Below are 20,568 nucleotides of genomic sequence, written 5' to 3'. Positions count from 1 at the left end.
ACTATTACGAAATAAATTAATCGGAAATGCTCGGTCAATTTATATACTATACTAACGACCCGGCCCGGCTTCCCTCGGGTGCAATGCTGAGGAAAAAATGAAATTATTTACGACATCACATTTTAAACCTCAAAAATAACAGTTTTTCTCCACTATATAATGGATGTTATACATATAAACCTACCTCTTGAATCACTCTATCTATTAAAAAAACCGCATCAAAATCCGTTGCGTAATTTTAAAGATTTAAGCGTACATAGGGATATAGGGACAGAAAAAACGACTTTGTTTTATACTATGTAGTGATTATATTATGAGACTTAAACATAGCTTGTGAGATGTGGGTGTATACTATACATCTCTGCCTACCCCTTCGGGGATGTACGCGTGATGCTATGTTATGTGTAAACTAAGTATGAAATAGTGTTAGAGCTCAACTTCAACTTAATTTATAGTTATACTACATTCTTTTAATGGTAAACAAACGCTAATAACATGGTTTATGCAGAAAAATATTCAAAATAAGTTTAGTGGATTTTATGAAGTATTTAATTGGTCATTGTTTGAACGAGACAACATATTTAACTAATTAAAGTTAATAATTCCACGAAAATGTATTTGAAGGACATTTTTTTCATCTGTTTATTTTTAATACTCATCCGTATGGAAACTTCTACAGACATAATAACATAACATCGCGCCTAAATACCCGAAGGGTCAGGCCAGGTGTACAGTACTCACATAGGTACATAGGTACGCATAGGTATAGATGTATATGTATAGATACATTTAAAACTTATTAAAAAAATAATTTTGGAAATCTATATTTTCGTAAGTATTCGACATCGTTTGCTCAGAAAAGTATTTCTTATTGGTAAAACTTTTCCTTTCCCCCAAATCCATGAAAGTGATTCTTGTTACTTTCGGGGTAGTCAGAGAGAATATCATGCTCTGGATTGCCCAGACTCTTTTCCCAACGGGGTAAGCAGAGTCTATGGAGTTCAATTGGCTTCAGTCCTGACACACTTCTCTCGCTTCCTCCACATTCATCGAACGTTTCATACACGCACGCCGGTTCAGAGTAGATCGTACTTAACCTAACCAACCTAATGATTTAAATATCAAAATACTCTTAAACAAAACTTAAGATTCATTTTAATTGCTTGAAATAGGAAAAAAACTATTTCCTCGATTGTAGGTACAACACTTTTTTACTTAGTTCAATAAGATAACTTTTATGAATAAGTGTATACCTAAATTAATATGAGCAAGTACCTTTAATACTTAATTAACTTCATCAATGAATAGATTAAAAAGTTCAACTTGTTTTCAGGATTTTTTAAATAAGTTTAAATCTTTATTTAAGTACGTTATCACATAGTGAATAAAACATCATTTTTGTCACAGTATTAATTAATACGTCCATCGAAAATCCAGAAGACTAAAAAAAACATTACTTACCGCAACGGCAAAAACTGTCACAAAACGAAGCATCTTCAACGTATATGGCACTAGAATTATTCTCACGCGACTTGCTACAGGCGGCGGCGACGCGGGCGCATCTCCTATATACCGGCACAGCCTCCTATGACGTCATAACCCCCTCCCGCCCTCTCGCCCGGAAAACTCGTTCTACCCATCTTCACGACTTTTGACCTTCATTTCGTATACACTGACGCGTCTAAAGTAATGTCAAGAATGTGTTGGTTGAAGACCAGAAATGGACGGTGATAACAACTTGTTTGCAGTGTCAAGGAGATATAGTCTACGCACAGTCTGATCCGACAAAAGGTTTTGTAACTTGACGAATGACGGCCCGAACACTACTTTGAAGTCTTTTTATGAAAAATACAAACACAATAAGTAAGTAGGTTTTTTGAAAACATTTTAGAAATAAATTGGAGATATCCTTAGAAAAGATTTAGTACTATCTACTCTGAACCGGCGTGCGTGTATGAAGCGATTGATGAATGTGGAGGAAGCAAGAGAATTATGTCAGGATCGAAGTAAATGGAATTCCAGAGTCCGTGCTTATTGAGGTCGAAGGAATAAAGCGTCAAATCCGGTATGGTATGCAGACTTTTTGCTCAAAGCAAGAACTCTTGAAAGGAACCGCAAAAGCCATGTCAAAGGTCGAAGAACGGACGGAATGGATATAGCAATAAAAAAGCTTAAACAAACACCTTTATAAATAATTCAATCAATTTCGAATAACTGCGTCATAATTAGTCATCAACAAAAATAATCAGATTAGTAAACAAAACATATCATAAAGAGCCTATATACAGTCCCACTGCTGAGCACAGGCCTCCCCTCAACCAACCGTAGGGGACACGGAGCATACTCCACCACGCTGCTCCACTGCGGGTTAGTGGAGGTGTTTTTACGGCTAATAGCCGGGACCAACTGCCTCACGTGCCCCCGAAGCACGGAACCATCTTACTCTTTCGGACAATCAGGTGATTCAAGCTTGCCATGTCCTTACCAAACAAAGGACACTCTCACAAAGCGATTTCGAAAATGTCCCCATCGGAAATAGAACCCGGACCTCCAGATCGTGAGCCTAAAGCTCTAACCACTAGACTTTTGACACGGACATTTGACTGGCGATATAACTAAGTATGTAGTTTTGTCGATTGGTGCTAATATGTGAACCCAAATAAGTCATGTCGTTCTGTGAAAAATACGAACAAAATAACGTGGCAGGCATGCTAGGGAAAAAAATAAACTTATCGATTTCGACAAAATTTATTAAAATATATATCGATCGATAATCTTATCTCGTTGTGAAGCCTTGCTGGAAACCACGTGATATCCACATCGTTTTACAATCGACTTAAAACGTTTGGTCCCGGCTATTAGACGTAAAAACACCTCCACCAACCCGCAGTGGAGCAGCGTGTTGGAGTATGCTCCATACCCGCTCCGGTTGATTGAGGGGGGGCCTGTGCCCAGCAGAGGGACATATATAGGTTTATGTTTATGTTCTTACCAACCCCATCAACCCTGGTGTCAGGGTTATTACTGAGCCGCCATAGGCCCTGACATATGACTTATGTAACGACTACGTACATCATCAATAAGTAATAACCGGGACCAACGGCTTAACGTACCTCCCGAAACATGGATCTTATTACTTTTTGGACAATCAGGTGATCAGCCTGTAATGTCCAAAAAGTCTGTAATGTTACCAAACTAGGGATCACAAACTGATTTTTGTGATTTGTCCCCACCGGAATTCGAACGAGGGACCTCCGGATCGTGAGCACAACGCTTAACCACTGGACCACGGAGGCCGTTGTTTATGTTAAAACGTTTTATATAAAGTCCATGATAATCGGACCAACTGAAACGCTAATGTGTCGCCTTTAAACAGCACACGACGTGGTATTCTTTACATGTGACCGTGTCTAACACAGTACTTATCATTTAGACTAACATACCATTACATTGATGATGTTTGGAGCTTAGTCCAGATACGACGACCCTCGCCGCGACAGAGTTCGTCTGTCTCTTTCTGTGCAGTACTGTGAGAGAGTGACGGGTGACGTATGTCGAGGCGAGAAAGAGTCGCGCGCTTACGGTGCTAAGCCCGCTGACAATCTTACTCAAGCCACAGAGTCTGCAAATCAGCTCGCGGTAACAAACTCTTTAGGGGGGTTAAAAAGGCCACATCGAAGCAATTCACATATAAAGCAAGCAATTTGACATTTACGCATATAAAAGTAAATGCGTAAGTAATTCGAAGAAATGACAAGTAGCAATATTGCTTTTTTGTGTTTGCGACCAACCAGGCGCCTTCGGTAGGGCTAAAATACATGATAAAATTTTATAGGTACGTGATAGAATTATCGATTCCAACGATATAATTATGTCGTTTTGTCGATTGGCAATAATGCTCATGGCAAATGGAAATAATGGAATTCTATAGTCTTTGCTTACCCTGGTGGGAAATAGGCGTGAGTTTATGTATGTATGCTCATAGCATAGACAAGTAAATTGTACGCAAATCACGGATACTGTCCGTCTAAACGTATAATTTATTAATTGAGCTCGAACAAGACTGAACTTAACAAAACCCGTCAAAAGTCAAAACAATATGAGATCATAATAACGCATCATTATAATCTGCTAGCGAATATCCGTGGCTTTGTCTAATTTAAGTGTGCAATGCCAACAAAACTGTCGAATCTTCAGGTTAGGTAAGCGGGCCCTGTGAAAAACATGATATCGCTAGAGAGATGATGACAGGCTAAACTTTGTCAAGATTCATCATGGCGATCTTAGGACTTCATAATTATCATGAAAAATGGTATAATGCTAATGGGATGGCAAATGCCAAAAAATATCAAAAAAATAATAAAGCAATATCACTTTTTTTTTAATGTATTGCTAAAAGGTAGCCCGTTTCCCAAAAAGTGAAGAGTATTCTAAACCGAACATTCAAGTCACCCCTATTAAAAAGTCCCTTCTCCGTGTTATTACAAAACAATGACTAAACATAAACTAAGTTTAAAATATTAATCCACGTCACGAAAGAAAAAAAAAGAAAGATTATAATGAAACTAATTGACAAGTCATAATAATTCTATCTAGAATCTGCGCCAGTAGCGCTCCGGCCGCGGGATTTCTTCCGTGACACGGACTAAGTATATTTTAAACCTAGTCTTTCTTTCCATCTTCGTAATACTGTAACAATCTGTGCAAAAACACGGCGATCCGTTGAAAAAGTACGAACAAACAAACACACCTTTGCTATGACGCTATGACGTATGATAAATGTATTAATTATAGGCGCTGATATCCATTCAAACGGGTGAATCACGAGTTTGCTTATATTAAAACATTTTCCGGCCCAAAATGTGTTTTTTTTTTAATTTCTCATTATCAGTTAAAAAAAAGTGCTTCTTACAATAATAAAAATGTAAAATGTTTCCTTATAAATATTCACGCGGTTCAATCTAGTATTCTGATCAACTTTCTAGAATTTTCAAGATCATTTTTATTTTTATTCGCGATTTGAACTATTCAGTGCCAACTATAGAAACGACGGAAATAATTAATGGCCTTTTAATAAGTTGATGCATAATTTAGACTCACGAGTGACTTAGTATTATGATCATCATTTATCTTAATCGCAGCAGAATACATATTGCTTTGTGTAATTTTAACTAACAGAGTTGGCTCGACCATTAAAGACGGCGATACGGCTGACCAAGTCACCACACGGTGAAGCGTGGGTACGAATATATCCCAATTGGGGTAGTCAGAGTCACATCCATCGCAAGGTGAACTAATAGCACCCACACGTCACCGAGCTTTCTGTTAGACGTATCACCGTCTATTTTAAACGAGCCAACTGTGTACGGTCACGAGCATTAAAAATTTGAATTTGGATCATTAACAATTAAAAAACGGATGTGAATTTTCTTCCAAAAACTTAGGATGATGATGGAAAACATTATAGTAGGGTTTATGAGCATGAAGCATGAGTAGTAGTAATGTGGCTGATTTGTAATGTATGAACAGGGCCATACAGTACGGTAACGAGCATTAATATGTATACACTTTGGTACCATGTCACATTAACTTTTTTGATAAATTGAACTGTCATCATCATCATCATCAATTTAAGAGCCACGCTCTTGTCGGTGTAGCATTTTCCATTCCAGTCTATCAAAGGCCAATTCCTTGACTTCCCTATAAGACACGACGTTAACCTTTTCTTTAATCTGTTCCATGTAAGCTCTTCTTGGTCTTCCCCTTCCTCTCTTTCCTTCTACGTATAGCTTTCCTTCTATGATGTTTTTAATAAATTCGTCGTGTCTTATTAGGTGTCCAATCATCTTGCCTCTTCTGTCCCCAATAATAAATTGAACTGTAGGTCTCACTAAATGTCAAATGTTTTAGTGCGACAGAGTCCTAAAGTGGTTATATTGTCCATGACTGTACTAGTGAAAATTACCCTTAAGATAAATTATTAACTCATTAAAACAAGTCCGATACCGGGGTTCGAGCCGGCACTCCCCGTTTGGGAAGCAAACCGGTGAAACACAGGACCACAATATACTTAGCTTACCTATAAGACTCATGTATTTTTTTTGGAAATACCTACTTATCTACCTACAACACATGCGGAGAGTCTATATAAATCTTAAACCTGCGCCAAGTCTAAAAACCCAGAATATCCGCCTAACGTCCGCTCGAAATGCATGCAAATTTTATGCCATGACTCCAAGCTTAGCTGTTGATATTCATCTGTGGTTGTACGATGGTATCGACGCATCACGAAAGTTCAAGGTCTAGTCAGAGATCACTCCACGGAAATGCCGAGTTCCGAGGTGACTGCTGGCCGAAGGTATTGTGACACCATTAGGTAACTGGCCACTGGCCGACGGTTATAGGATATGCAATCTCGCGAGATTGGGGCTCGGGCGAGACCTTGCGAGTTATGAATAATAATGATTCAATACTTTCGAGATCTCGCGAGTTTGGCCGTTTTGTGTTTTTTCTTGCAAGTTTCCAACTTGGTTACCTTATATTTCGAATTCTTTGTAAAGACTTAGTTTTTTTTATGAGGTCCCTAAGACGCTCGAGGCTAGACACATTTTCTCTATTCAGGCTATTGTTTCGTCTTCCGACGTCTATCAAGACCTCCAGAAGAATTTTGTCGTCGTGGTCCTGTTATTTTTCTTCCTCCTCATTCTTCTATCGTGTGGGTTGTGAGGTGGAGTACCAACCTCATCAACCCTAGTGACAGGGTTACTACTGAGCCGCCAAAGTTAAAAAAACCCACCCCTCATCAAAAAGTCAATACAAAAAAGCAAGTAGTAGTAGTCTCATTAAAAAGTGAATTATCTCAATCCTCTGAAACACACTAGATAAATTGTATATAGGTAAATAAATAGTAAAGTGCTGAGACGGATATAATCCGGATACCATAATGGTGATAGGTTACGAGCCCATTGTCCCTTGTCTTTTATGAATTACTTCTGTATTAATTTTTACCTCCTAAACACCGAGCTGCTTAACATTGTAAATCTAAAATAATCTTTGAAAAGATGAAACAAAATATTACGAAGGCCTCACGCAATATTTGCGTCGTTCAAAAATAAATAAAAAAGATACGATTGACTGATTAACCGCAGGTAGTGATGGGCAGGGAAAGAAAAAAAAGGGTGGGAAAGAAAAAATATCGGGAAAATATGGGAAAATAAAATAAACACCCGAAAAATTCCCGAATCATGGGAAAATATTTTTTATTTAATTATTTTTAATCTTATTATTATTTGTATGTCGTTTCCATGTCTCGGATCGGGTCTGTCATGGAGTCCTGGACTTTTGGCAGGCGTGCGTGGGGCCGAAGCCAACACGTAGAGGCCCCTTAAGACAATTTACTCTAAATGTGTTGTGACACCAACCGGCGATTATCCCTGTATGCACTATGGGAGTGCACCCAAAGACAATCCCTGGTTCGTGTAGGACTATTGCAGATTATGGGAACAAAAGGAACTGGGCTATTGGGTTGGGGGTTAGTGAACCGGGATACTGGGGCTATGGGGGACTATGGCGCCTGCTCGACTAATGTTAATAACAGAGATACATTGGGCAGGCGGTGACTCGTCACTCACTGGTTGGGCCACCTATCTAGCCGACGCGACTGGACGGCAAGGCAGCAATATGGTTGTGAGCATCTCAGGGTGTCAAGAGGTGTACACCGCTTTCTGCGAGGCGGTTTACCCGCCTTACCAACTCGCGACTTATGCATCTTTCACTTCCACCCTGCGAGCGTATAGCTCTAACGCCCCACTCTGGCTGGCCAATGAAGTCAAGCCAGAGGTGAGAGTCCTGCGGCCCCCGTTAAGGTCCACTCCGGCCAGCCAGTACTGTCACCATCTTTGTTGCTCTTCTTTGGACTCTCTCTAGTAGTGCAATGTTCTTCCGATAGTAAAGTCTCCATATTTGAAACCCATGTTCTAACAGCGGTTTGACGTAAGTAAGTTTTGTAAAGCCTAAGAAACAATTCCGTATCTATATGATAAAAAGCTTTTCTAATTATGTATAAGAGGGAGTTATCCTTCTTAGTGATTCCAATAATGTGTTCGTCCCACTTTAGATTATGTGTTATCGTTATGCCAAGGTCATTTTGTTTTTTAACACACTCGAGAGGTTTTGAGTCAATGGTGTAACTCAACGTGGGGTGGTTACTGCCAACATGCAACACAGTGCATTTGTCTACGTTTAATGTGATTAGCCAATCTCGGGTCCAAGCAATTACTCTATCAAGATCATCTTGGATTATATTATGGCTAATAAGTGGATTCCCCGTTATTTTCGTGTCATCTGCAAAGAGTGATATATCAGACATGATACCATGTTTAAGATCTGTAAGGTAGATACTGAATAAAATAGGTCCTAACACCGATCCCTGCGGCACACCGCTGAGGACTTTTCTGGGAACAGAGTATGATTCTCCGATGCGCACAGAGAATGTGCGATTTGACAGGAAGTCTTCAATCCACTTCACGACATTGCCTCTTATTCCAAAGGGCTCTAATTTAGCAATCAATGGTGTGACAGGAACTCGATCAAAAGCTTTTTCATAGTCCAAGTAAATAATATCTGTAGGTATTCGTGCCTCCCAATTTCTTGCACAAAACCATGTTGCTCCTCGATGATGACATTCTCTCGTGCCAAAAGCATCCTATGTATGCTATAATATGTAGATATCTTTGCATGGAATTATTAAAATCGAACATTCCATTCAAAATACATATATTACAAAGGAGATCATCGGCTTTCCATACTTTGGCCGGCCCAAATTTGAAAGTGCCGGTCAGAGAAAAAAAAATGTGTCAAACCTTTCGAGTAGATTGTTCTGAACATTTTTTACTATGACACCAGACGTGTATGACCATTAGTTTGGCTTTAATTGGATTTTAAAAATCTCGACTTTTCATACATTTTGTAAAAAATAATATTATGTCCGTTGGGAAAAAGAGGTATACAGGCGTATTACAAAGGACCGTTAGAACATTTATTAGTATGGCGCCAAACTTCTATGACCATTATTTGGACTTTCAGTTTTGGTTAATATGTTAAAATGCCAGCCATCGAAAAAAATACGTTGAATCTGTCTAATAGTTGCTTCTCAATATTTTTTAATAACATCAAACATCTATGACCATTATTTTGGCTTTTATTGGAATTTACGTTTTAGTTTAAATATGAAAAATGCCAACCAGCAAAAATATCATGTTGAGAGTATCGAGTAGATGTCTGTTAACATTTTTTTTCTATAGCGCCAAACTTGTATGACCATTAGTTTGGCTTTTAGTGTATTTTAAAAATCTTGATTTCTTATTTATTTTGTATGAAAATAAAATGCTTTGGGTAAAAAATGCGGTACGGCGGATTACAAAGGACCTTTAGAACATTTAATAATCTGGCGCAAAACATTTTTGACCGTTATCTTGACTTTTTATTCGTCTCTCTTTCCGTTTTGGTTCAAATGGGAAAATGTCAGCCAGCGAAACAAAATAAGTCAAATCTTTTGGTAAACGACTAGAACGACGTATTTTTACTATACTACCAAATGTCGACTTTGGCTTTTATTGGACTTTTTAAAAAAACTTTTTTTTATACATTTTAACAATGACAACAAGCAGAGCTTTCCCAATGACTAGTTATTAGTCAGATAAATACTTTGTGTTTTTGTTTTGTGTGTTGTTAGGTGAACTTCTATATTAATACTATCTGATTTTAGATATGACGTTGGCCGTAGTTTTTGCATTCGACTCGACGTTACGGCCTAAGTTTAGGTTGAATTATGGTATTGATTCACCTTGACCGTAAATGGTTACCACCCTCCAAAGATAAGCTTGCCATCTAGTGACGAAACTCGTATATTGGCATGACGTCTGAAGTATCTGTTAGGGAAAACAGGAGTCGGGTAGTTGTACTTTGCAAGTATGCCTATCACAATGTCCTGGTGCTACTCGGCCGATAACATAGAAGGTACATCTATCACCCCACTGTTTATTCCTTGTATACACTTTTCTTTAAAAAAAGTAGTATCTTAAGCGTGTATCACCATCAAGTAAGGTAGTGGTCAAACGCAAACCTATTTTTCAAAAGACGACCACCATAATATTACGCCTTTAGCAAGATAGTTCCATTATCACTAGATAAAACTTTTTTTTTTTAATTTTTGGAAAATCGAATTAAGTTCAAAATATTGGTCATAGTCGTTTAATGCCATAGTAATAAACATTCTGACGATCCTTTAAATAACGCGCCTGTTATATTTTATTTTTATACAAAATGAATCAAAAATCAAGTTTTTTTTAAATCCAACAAAAGCCAAACTAATTAATGGTCATACACGTTTTTGTCATAGTGAATAATGTTTACAGGTATCTTTTCGATAGCTTTGACTTGTGTTTTTTGCTGACCGGCACTTTTCACACAGAAACTATAACGTAAAGTCCAACAAAAGTCAAAATAATGGTGATAGACGTTTGGTGCCCTAATAATAAATGGTCAAATGGATAAGTTCTAACGGGATATACAAATATTGTTTCATGGCCGGCACTTCACATTTTCACCAAAAATGTATGAAAATTCAGTTTTTTTTTTAATTCGAATAAAACCGAAAATATTGACCCTACAGCTTTGGTGCCATAGTAATAAATGCTCAAACGGATAAGTTCTAAGGATATATACCATTATTGTTACTTGGCCGGCACTTTACATTTTCACCAAAAATGTATGAAAAATACAGTTTTTTAAAATCGAATAAAACCGAAGATATTGACCCTACAGCTTTGGTGCCATAGTAATAAATCCTCATATGGATAAGATCTAACGGAATATAACAAAATTATTTTTTGGCCGGCAATTTGACTTCTGGGCCGAAATCCGATGATCTCCTTTTTAAGATGTTTTTAAGATGTTTTTTAAGAGTTCATACGACACTACGACAGAAGATAAATTGGGCATAAGTAGGCATACATTATATTTAAATGGTCTTTGTTGGAAATCCTTACTTTTAATACAAATATACGCGATAAAAAATATTTTCCCTTGAAATGGGAATTTTTCGGGTTTTTTCCCTCAGAATTGGGAAAATTCCCAAAACGCGGGAATTTTCCGGGTAAGAACCCAACACTAACCGCAGGCCAAGCCTTTACCGTTAAGAAGACATAAGTTTCCTTATTTTAACGTTTCGAGCTGCAAAAACTCAAAGCCCTTAATGGACCTTTTCGTTATCGCTTTCATTTGCATACACACATAACATAAATAGCCTATATTCGTCCCACTGCTGGGCACATGCGTCGCCTCTATTAACAGGAGGTAATTTAGCATATCCACGACTTATTTTTTGTACGTAATCTAATCGAAACCGCGGTGAAGTGCTCGAGAAAATTCAAAAAGTAATTGTAAGTATGTATAATTTTATACTTCGCTCAATGTATGGCTACATATTAATACTTATTAAACCTTCTTTGACAAATTGAAGTGTAAGTCTCAATAAATGACAAATATCTTAATACGACAAAGTTCTAAAGAGCTCGTGACCGTACATAAGTATTGTGGGGTTGATTGAGGGGAGCCAGCGGTATCCGCAGGCGGGGATGCGGTTGTGTGCAATTGCGTTCCCGTATCCCCGCCACACGGCGACAAGGAGGAACACCGTTGGGTTTTAGTGGGTATACCGGGTGGCGACACCCGGAGAGTCCCACATAACCACGTCGCCCCCCCCCGGGCGGCGTGGTATGCGTAACGCATTTCCCAACGTAAAAAAAAAGGGGAGCCAGCGGTGAAACGTATACCTAATGGTGTTTATGTTAGGTGTATGTATTGTACCTACACAGTTAAAAACCATTTGTCCCTGACATTCATTAGCACAAAACTTCTCAGAATTTATATGTCCCAAGCATTAAATCTTTCCTTCGACGCAATCTTATCGTGACCGCAAAACGCAAAAACATTTCAAACACTTATAAAATACATCGGCGGAAACTTTTATTCGTATTTCAAATCATCCAATGAGAACTCGTAACAATCGTCGATTCAACATTTCTCGATTATACATGATTCGAATAGGCAGTTTCTCAATATAGGAAGGTAATAATTTGTCAGTTCCGCTTGAGATGGTCCCTGAGGCTAGATGGTCGTGCTGGGAACATGTTGCATCACGATCAATACTATAATGGACCACAACACGTGCATGCATTTCTTATAGAGATAACGTAATCGGCGGAACCAGTTGGAACATCTTCCATTGATCATTTGAAAAAAATATTACAGCCATTTTGGAATTGTATTCAAATGATACAATCTCGAGCTCGCTTGGTCATGTGACTAACGCCCGTAATGTCTATTGGGGTTGGCAGAGCATATAAATCACAGGAAGCGGACTTCGTTAATCATAAATAAGTCCGCGTTAATCATAAATAAGTCCGCCGACACTCTGATAAACGGTCCACTTCGGTAATCTGCAGGCTCCGATTGGGTCACTCTTGTACCCCTGTTCACCTTAATAAACTCCGAATCCGGGACTCCTCTATTTGTGAATGCGGCATCGAAGACGGAACGACTGACCATGTTTTGTTCAACTGCTTCAGACCAGTCTAACTTTATGATATTCTCCCTCATAAAATTCCCAAACCTATAAATGTTAAATCCCTCCTCTTGTATGCTAACTCCTCTCTAAGCAGATTAATTTGTAAATATATATGTAAATACAATATTAAATTATGATAAACGTTTTGTGACGTCCTGTTTTGTCTTGTTGCAGGTTAACTCGAGGTTTAGCCTCTACCTACAGTTTAAAGTTAATCAACCTGTCAATTTTTTTCAGTTTGTTTTCTGATCACTTCGACACTGGCAGAATAGTCGTACTCCTAAGCGACCCATTGTCATAACTTAAAAAGAAATCATACGTCCATGAGGTTCGTTCGTTGTGGTGAACAAGTCAAAATAACCCTTTTTTTAAAGCGCAGTGTCAAGTTTTTTACACGTGTGGCCTTTGGGCCAGTTATACGCAGAGGGGGTCTACGCCCTGCGCGTCCAGTACAATAATGGCTTTACGATGCTGTTGGGGCTTCCGTAGCGACTTTTTCGCGATTATGCGCAAAAAGGCTGCCTCTTTGCTCTGCAGGGTGTAAGCGAGCTCCGACTCCATCTTGAAGACTATCGCGTGCAGATATGACTCCCCAATTATGAGGCAAAGTAATTATAAAAAGCAACTTTTTAAAGAACTGTTCCCGTAGTCTAGTATACTAAACTTAGTGCTTAAAATTTATAACTAACCATAGTATGAGTCATTGTTAAGTAACAATATATCAAGTGATATGAAATACATAACATACATACATACATAAATAGCTTATACACGTCCCACTGCTGGGCACAGGCCTCCCCTTAATCAACCGGAGAGGGTATAGAGCATACTCCACCACGCTACTCCACTGCGGATTGGTGGACGTGTTAATACGGCTAATAACCGGGACCAACAGCTTAACGTGCCCTCCGAAGCACGGAATCAACTTATGAAATAAATAATAATAATAACCTCACGCTCGTATGGGGTAGGGTGAGCCACAAGCAATTACCTACAAGACAATAAGCAGCCACTATTCATATGAAGTCCTAAGATGGATGTGATGAACTGAGGAATCCTCGCTATGTTTAAGGCCCATATAAAACATTAGGTGCCTACCTATAACGCTATAAACTTAATCAACCAAATCAATGTATCATTTATCAAAGTGACTCAGTTCTTGTTATTTATCAGTTTTTGTTTATCCTTGATACAATAAGTGTGATATCATTCATAAGACGCAAGTCCTCGTCTTGGCATGCTTATGTATAGCTTCTGTTAAAACAGTAAGTTCTCTTCATTTAACTGCTACGAATGTATACTTAACACGTTCACTGTGTAACTGAAAATTAAATATCAACCCCTCACGTGGATTGTTATTTTTCGATAGACACGTTGGAATTTATGTACATAGACACACTATGGCAAGAAAATAATCTGAAATACCTCCCATTAGATTTTCCCATTTTCCCCAGTGCCCCACATATGGGACAATGCATGTATGAGTTTCACAATTTTTGTCTCACATGTGGTTCATACTCAGTGTACGGGTTAATTAAATAAATAAATAAAATTCAAATTCAAATTATTTAATTCGAATTGGACTGTATCCATATATGTTAGTAACAAACAACTTATATTCTAATGTTAGTAACAACTTATACAACTTAAGCTAATACACACACCCGACCCTTGGCACAGCAGCGTGCAGCAACATCCAGCAGCGGGGAGTCCCACCGGTCTGCTAACACACTCAGGATACTGTTCGAGCTGGCGCGCACGCGGCGCAGCTAGGGGGCGCAACGTTTCCTCATGATGGTGTAGAAGCAATTAGTTTGCAGAGGCGCAAACGAGGCGCTGCAATAACGCGGCAGTCCGAACAGCATCCTGAATGCGTTATTATATTGAACACGCAGAGCTCCATAAGTTCGCCGCGTAAAGCTGACCCACAGACCGCACGTGTAGAACGACTGGCAGAACGCTTTGAAAAGCGTCGCCTTTACTTGTTCACTACAACGCGAAAATCTGCGGACCAACATGTTACAGCGAACAGACAGCGTCCTGTGCTCCCTTTCTATGTCTACATTATCGGACAAATTGTCAGAGACCCAATGGCCCAAATAAATAATATACGATCCCGATTCCTAATGAACCGATTACTCTAGAGGCGGCCAATCAGCTCGCCACAACAAACACTTCAGGACCCCGATACCGGCGTGGTCGACAATTTCCCTCATTCATCGCTTATTGCTACCGGCCCACAAGGGTTGATTAATTATTCTTTCAAATATACCTAATCCTCTCTGACCACTAATATACTTAATCCGAGGCTCACGCTCAACTCAGGCCTGTTGTCTTAAATTTTGTACCGGGTGATAGTCATCACAAAAATCACTTTGTGATCCCTGATTGTCCAAAAAGTAAGATAGTCCGTTCTTAGGCACGTTAAGCCGTTGGTCCCGGTTACTACTTAACTGATATAAGTAAGTAGTCGTTACATGAGCCATGTCAGGGGCCAAGGTTGATGAGGTTGGTAATTCACCTCACAGCCCACACGATAGAAGAAGAGTAGTTAATGCCATTTACGACAAATCTACAATAAAGCACGTAAAAAAGAAGCTCTTAGTACGTTATGGAATCGACAAGAAACTCATTAATATTGAAACGATTCGCTATTTACAAATGAGGCGTGTCGAACAGGATGATAGAACGAAGTCCTTAAGATCCCATTGCTCTTAATGGGCCATTAAATAAAGCATCCTTATGCTTAAACGTATTATGATTAATACCAAAGTAAAAATACACAAATACCTATGAGTAAAAACGTCCGGAGGAGTTAGCAAAAAGTCGGAGATAAAAAATTTGCTGCTATGAAATAATAAATAAATAATTATGGTATTTTACCACTTACTTATAATCATTGTGCTCCTGTGGTTCACCAGTTCGCTTCTTAAATGGGGAGCGCCGGTTCGTACCCCGGTACCGGACTTGCACCAATGAGTTATTAAAATTCAAATTCAAAAATATGTTTATTGAGTAGGTAACATTGTTACACTTCGATACGTTATTTTTTACATAACGAACGTCTCATCCGCCTCAAACTACTGCAGCTTCTCACAACCTGTATAGCCGGGACAAAGCAACTGCAATAAAAACCTCGGCACAGGGCCCTAGACGTTTATTTAAAAAAAAAGATACTGTTATACAATGTAGTAATTTGACTACCTATCAGTTCCCAGACAGCTAATCCCATGCATTCATATCCTCTAGATAATCACTAAAGTTTTCAGTTTTCACTAACATACTTGGCTTGACCATTATAGACGGCGATACGGCTCACCACCTTCCACGTTTAACAGAAAGCTCGGTGAGGTGTGGGTACTTAGTTCATCTTGCGATGGATGTACCTATTACCTCAATTGGGGCACCTACCACCTCAACGGCCTCCGTGGTCCAGTGGTGGAGCGTTGGGCTCACGATCCGGAGGTCCCGGGTTCGAATCCCGGTGGGGACGTATCACGAAAATCACTTTGTGATCCCTAGTTTGGTTAGGACATTACTGCTTCACCTGATTGTCCGAAAGTAAGACGATCCGTGCTTCGGAAGGCACGTTAAGCCGTTGGTCCTGGTTACTACTTACTGATGTAAGTACGTAGTCGTTACATGAGCCATGTCAGGGGCCTTTGGCGGCTCAGTAATAACCCTGACACCAGGGTTGATGAGGTTGGTAATCCACCTCACAACCCACACGATAGAAGAAGTGAGCTCATGTTATGTAACTTTCTCGCCAGATAAAAAACAAACATGGGTAGTGGGCAGTCGGTGCGCGCCACCCACTTCCAGAACAAGAACGCGAGGAAAGAACCAGCGCCGGATCCTGATGACGAGCCAGAGACGCACCACATCAGCATCTCTAACAAGATGGTCAGTTGATCTCCACCTGTCAATCTCATCATCATCACTAATAAAAAAAAAACGGCCTCTGTGTTCCAGTGGTTGAGCTTTGGGCTCACGATCCGGAGGCCCCGGGTTCGAATCCCGGTGGGGGCATGTCGCAAAAATCACTTTGTGATCCCTAGTTTGGTTAGGACATTACAGGCTGATCTCCTGATTGTCCGGTCACGAGCATTAATATTATACATACTTTGGTACCATGTCACATTAACTTTTTGACAAATTGAACTGTAAGTCTCACTAAATGTCAAATATGTTAGTGCGACAGAGTCCTAAAGTGGGTACATTGTATTGGTCATGACTGTCCAAAAGAAAGATGATCCGTGCTTCGGAAGGCACGTTAAGCCGTTGTTCCCGGTCACTACTTATACTGATGTAAGTACCTCATCAACCTTGATGTCAGAGTAACTATTGAGCCGCCAAATGCCCCTGACGTGACTTAGGTATGTAACGACTACTTACTTACATCAGTAAGTAGTGACCGGGACCAACGCCTTAACGTGCTTTCCGAAGCACGGATCATCTTAATTTTTGGACAATTAGGTGATCAGCCTGTAATATCCTAACCAAACTAGAAATCACAAAGTGGTTTTTGTGATGTGTCCCCACCGGGATTCGAATCCGGGACCTCCGGATCGTGAGCCCAACGTTCAACCACTGGACCATGGAGGTTTTATGGTTATGTAGGTTTCATGATCCACATAGGAACAGTTGAATTCGCACGAACAGTGCCTGAATTGTAATGAGTCACTTCTTTTGTTATTCCGACCACGTGTGCAACGAGTACACTCGACGACATAATTTGTAGTTGTTGTTCCGAGTAACGGAGCCCGACGCACAAGGTCAAAGAAATTGAGGTCTTGTGCTTTTGCGAATATTCTGACGTTTGCTGAACTGATAGTCAACTGGAAGCAAAAACACCCCGGACACTGCATACAAAAAACTCATTCATACCATGTCGCCTTCTATCTAACGCGTAAGTGCGAGGGAGACATAGTTCGCACTGTCCCCCTTACTCTATAGCGGCTTACGGCAACTTTTAAGACTAAATTCAAATTCAAAAATATCTTTATTTAGTAGGTAACATAGTTACACTTTGAATCGTCAATTTTTACATAAGGAACGTCTCATCCGCCTAAAACTACTGCAGCTTCTCACAACCTGTATAGCCGGGGAAAAGAAGCTGCAAGAAAAACCTCGGCACAGGGCCCTAGACGTTCTTTAAAAAATAAAAATAAACATAAAATATTGGTATACAATTGAGTAATTTAGCTGCCTAATATAGTAAATAAAGTAAATAAAGTAACACCCCCGAGGGGGTCGGCGCCCGTTTCGAATTGGTGCGGGGAGGAGACTTACCGTTCTATACTCAGACTTAATCATCATCCCCCTAACATTATCCTGTTTCTCACAGGGTCCGCTTACCTAACAATACAGATTAGGTCACATACCTCCGAAAATGCATTTCTCGGGAATTTGGGTACCTCACGACGTTTTCCTTCACCGCTGAGCTCGTGATAATAATTTATGATCCAAACATGAATTCTAAAACAAATTCGGCTAGCATTGGTTTAGGCCTGTGCTGGATTCGAACCTGCGACCTCAAAATGAGAGACTGGCGTTCTACCAACTGGTCTACCGTTATATACTTAATATTATTCTTTATTTTACATGCTTGTGGTCCCAGTAGCACTTTATCCTCCTTGCAAAACTTACTTACAACATTTTCCAGGTGGAGCGCCTAGTGGAGGATGCGGCGCTATCAGGCGGCACCAAGACTGTTACGGTTGCGCAGACGCCGAAAAAGACCCGCAGCGACCACAAGGAGCGCGTGCTCATTGAGAGACTGCGCAGTTTGGATGATGCGCACTCCGAGAGAACTGGGTACATACGTAGATTCACGCCGTAAGCCTTAATAAATTGACCGAGCCGATCAGAAGACGGTTTACAGTCACTATAGATACGAAGTTCTAAGTTTGAAATGGTGAATTGAAAGGAGAACACACTCATTAATTATTATTATTAAGTACTTACATCTTAAATGCAGGCTAACAATGGACGAAGTGAAGGCAACAGCGAAGCGTGTAGAGATGCGCACGTCGAACTTGTCGTCTGTGGAGCCGGTGTGCGCCGAGTACGCAGACCGCGTCATCGAGTGCTACCTCAATAGCCCCAAACCGCAGGACGCCAGCCAGTGTTGGGATACTGTTGGTACGTCCTTTGTCCGGCTAAGTAGTTAATGCGGCAAATCTACAATAAGTCACGATAAAAAATAACTTTGTTACGTCACAACACCGCTGACGCTTTTGTAGTTTACTAACACCCGTATTTTGAGATGTAAAAGATACTGTGGTGCTCTGCTTCACCGACTTGCTTCTCAAAAGGGGAGCGCCGGTTCGAACCCCGACACCGGACTTGCAGCAATGAGTTGTTAATTCATCTAAGTGCAGTTTTCACTGACACAGTTGGCTTGACAGTTCACCACCTATCACGTTGTTCTAACAGAAAACTCGTCGAGGCGTGGGTACTTAGTTAATCTTGCGATAGATTGACTACCCCAATTGGAAGATAGTTCTAAGCTCTTGTCGTTGTAGCATTCTCCATAGCGACTAGTATACAACGACAACAATTAGTAACTACAACTAGCAACTAATAGTAACAACAAACAACAACTAGTAACAACTACACAACAACTAGTAAGTAGTAGTAGTGTAGTAGTAGTAGTGTAGTAGTAGTAGTGTAGTAGTAGTAGTGTAGTAGTAGTAGTGTAGTAGTAGTAGTGTAGTAGTAGTAGTGTAGTAGTAGTAGTAGTAGTGTAGTAGTAGTAGTGTAGTAGTAGTAGTGTAGTAGTAGTAGTGTAGTAGTAGTAGTGTAGTAGTAGTAGTGTAGTAGTCGTAGTGTAGTAGTAGTAGTGTAGTAGTAGTAGTGTAGTAGTAGTAGTGTAGTAGTAGTAGTGTAGTAGTAGTAGTGTAGTAGTAGTAGTGTAGTAGTAGTAGTGTAGTAGTAGTAGTGTAGTAGTAGTAGTGTAGTAGTAGTAGTGTAGTAGTAGTAGTGTAGTAGTAGTAGTGTAGTAGTAGTAGTGTAGTAGTAGTAGTGTAGTAGTAGTAGTGTAGTAGTAGTAGTGTAGTAGTAGTAGTGTAGTAGTGTAGTAGTAGTAGTGTAGTAGTGTAGTAGTAGTAGTGTAGTAGTAGTAGTGTAGTAGTAGTAGTGTAGTAGCAGTAGTGTAGTAGTATTAATTGTAGGTAAACTTATGTAATTTCGAAACATCCTCCACTCGACTCGACCTTGGTATTTTGGTATTTTAAGTTGACATTAACGTCATCGACTTGAGGATCATAATCACTGTATTGTAACATGTCATACTGCTAATAGAATAATGACGTCATGCGTCATTGCTCCACTCAACCTCAATGGAGTAAACTTGAGATAAGAGAGGAACGCATAAACGTCTAAGAATACTGATTTTGAGCTGAGTTCGAAAAAGGAGGAGGTAAGGAATACCTTAAGGTCGCCTCAACTCAAGACCGAGTGCAGGAAGGTTCGAGTTAACATCTTAGAATACAGGTACGGGATTAGTATTCTTTGATCCCGGCTACAGTTCCTGCTACATAGTACCAACTTCATTAAAATTGTTCCGAATGCAATGTCCAACAGCAAACTTCTCAAGGTGCGTGCAGGAGTCGGCGACACATCGCCTGCGCGCGCGCACGGAGAAGGAGGCGCGCGACGCCGAGCGGCGCTCGCGCAACATCTCGCAGGCCTTGCCCGCGCTGCAAGACCACATCTCCGCGCCGCCGGAGATACACTCTTGATGGACAAGTAGATAGGTTAAAGGCGTTTCTACCAAAGCGGAGGAAACCGACCAATCCAGCAAGCGAATGACTCTGTTCCTAGTTGCGATTGGTCGTTTCTGGCATATCTCCACTCGTCTTCTCTTCTCTTCGTTTCTATGAGAACACACCCTAACAGAAGTCTTAACTGTATCATTCTGTATGAAGCTTTGTTTA

At 40.0% G+C, this 20,568-nt stretch overlaps 2 protein-coding genes across 2 annotated transcripts in view; one reads left to right on the top strand and one right to left on the bottom strand.

The window, feature by feature from the left end:
• LOC126366705 (uncharacterized) overlaps window positions 1–1,580 on the bottom strand; it is a 26,197-nt gene extending 24,617 nt beyond the window's left edge. Inside the window, exon 1 of the mRNA XM_050009905.1 lies at window positions 1,462–1,580. Coding sequence (XP_049865862.1) covers window positions 1,462–1,494 — 33 coding nt within the window. The 5' untranslated portion in view covers window positions 1,495–1,580. The remainder of the gene's footprint in view (window positions 1–1,461) is intronic.
• LOC126366715 (uncharacterized) overlaps window positions 1–20,504 on the top strand; it is a 21,890-nt gene extending 1,386 nt beyond the window's left edge. The window contains exons 2-5 of the mRNA XM_050009921.1: window positions 16,399–16,531; window positions 18,294–18,445; window positions 18,609–18,772; window positions 20,216–20,504. Coding sequence (XP_049865878.1) covers window positions 16,412–16,531; window positions 18,294–18,445; window positions 18,609–18,772; window positions 20,216–20,373 — 594 coding nt within the window. The 5' untranslated portion in view covers window positions 16,399–16,411 and the 3' untranslated portion in view covers window positions 20,374–20,504. The remainder of the gene's footprint in view (window positions 1–16,398; window positions 16,532–18,293; window positions 18,446–18,608; window positions 18,773–20,215) is intronic.
• Window positions 20,505–20,568: the final 64 nt, after the last annotated feature.

Source organism: Pectinophora gossypiella, chromosome 5 (genome assembly GCF_024362695.1).
Source record: "Pectinophora gossypiella chromosome 5, ilPecGoss1.1, whole genome shotgun sequence".
NCBI lineage: Eukaryota > Metazoa > Arthropoda > Insecta > Lepidoptera > Gelechiidae > Pectinophora > Pectinophora gossypiella.
The sequence above is the reverse complement of the archived record's forward strand: the minus strand, read 5'-3'. Positions and strand labels throughout refer to the sequence as shown.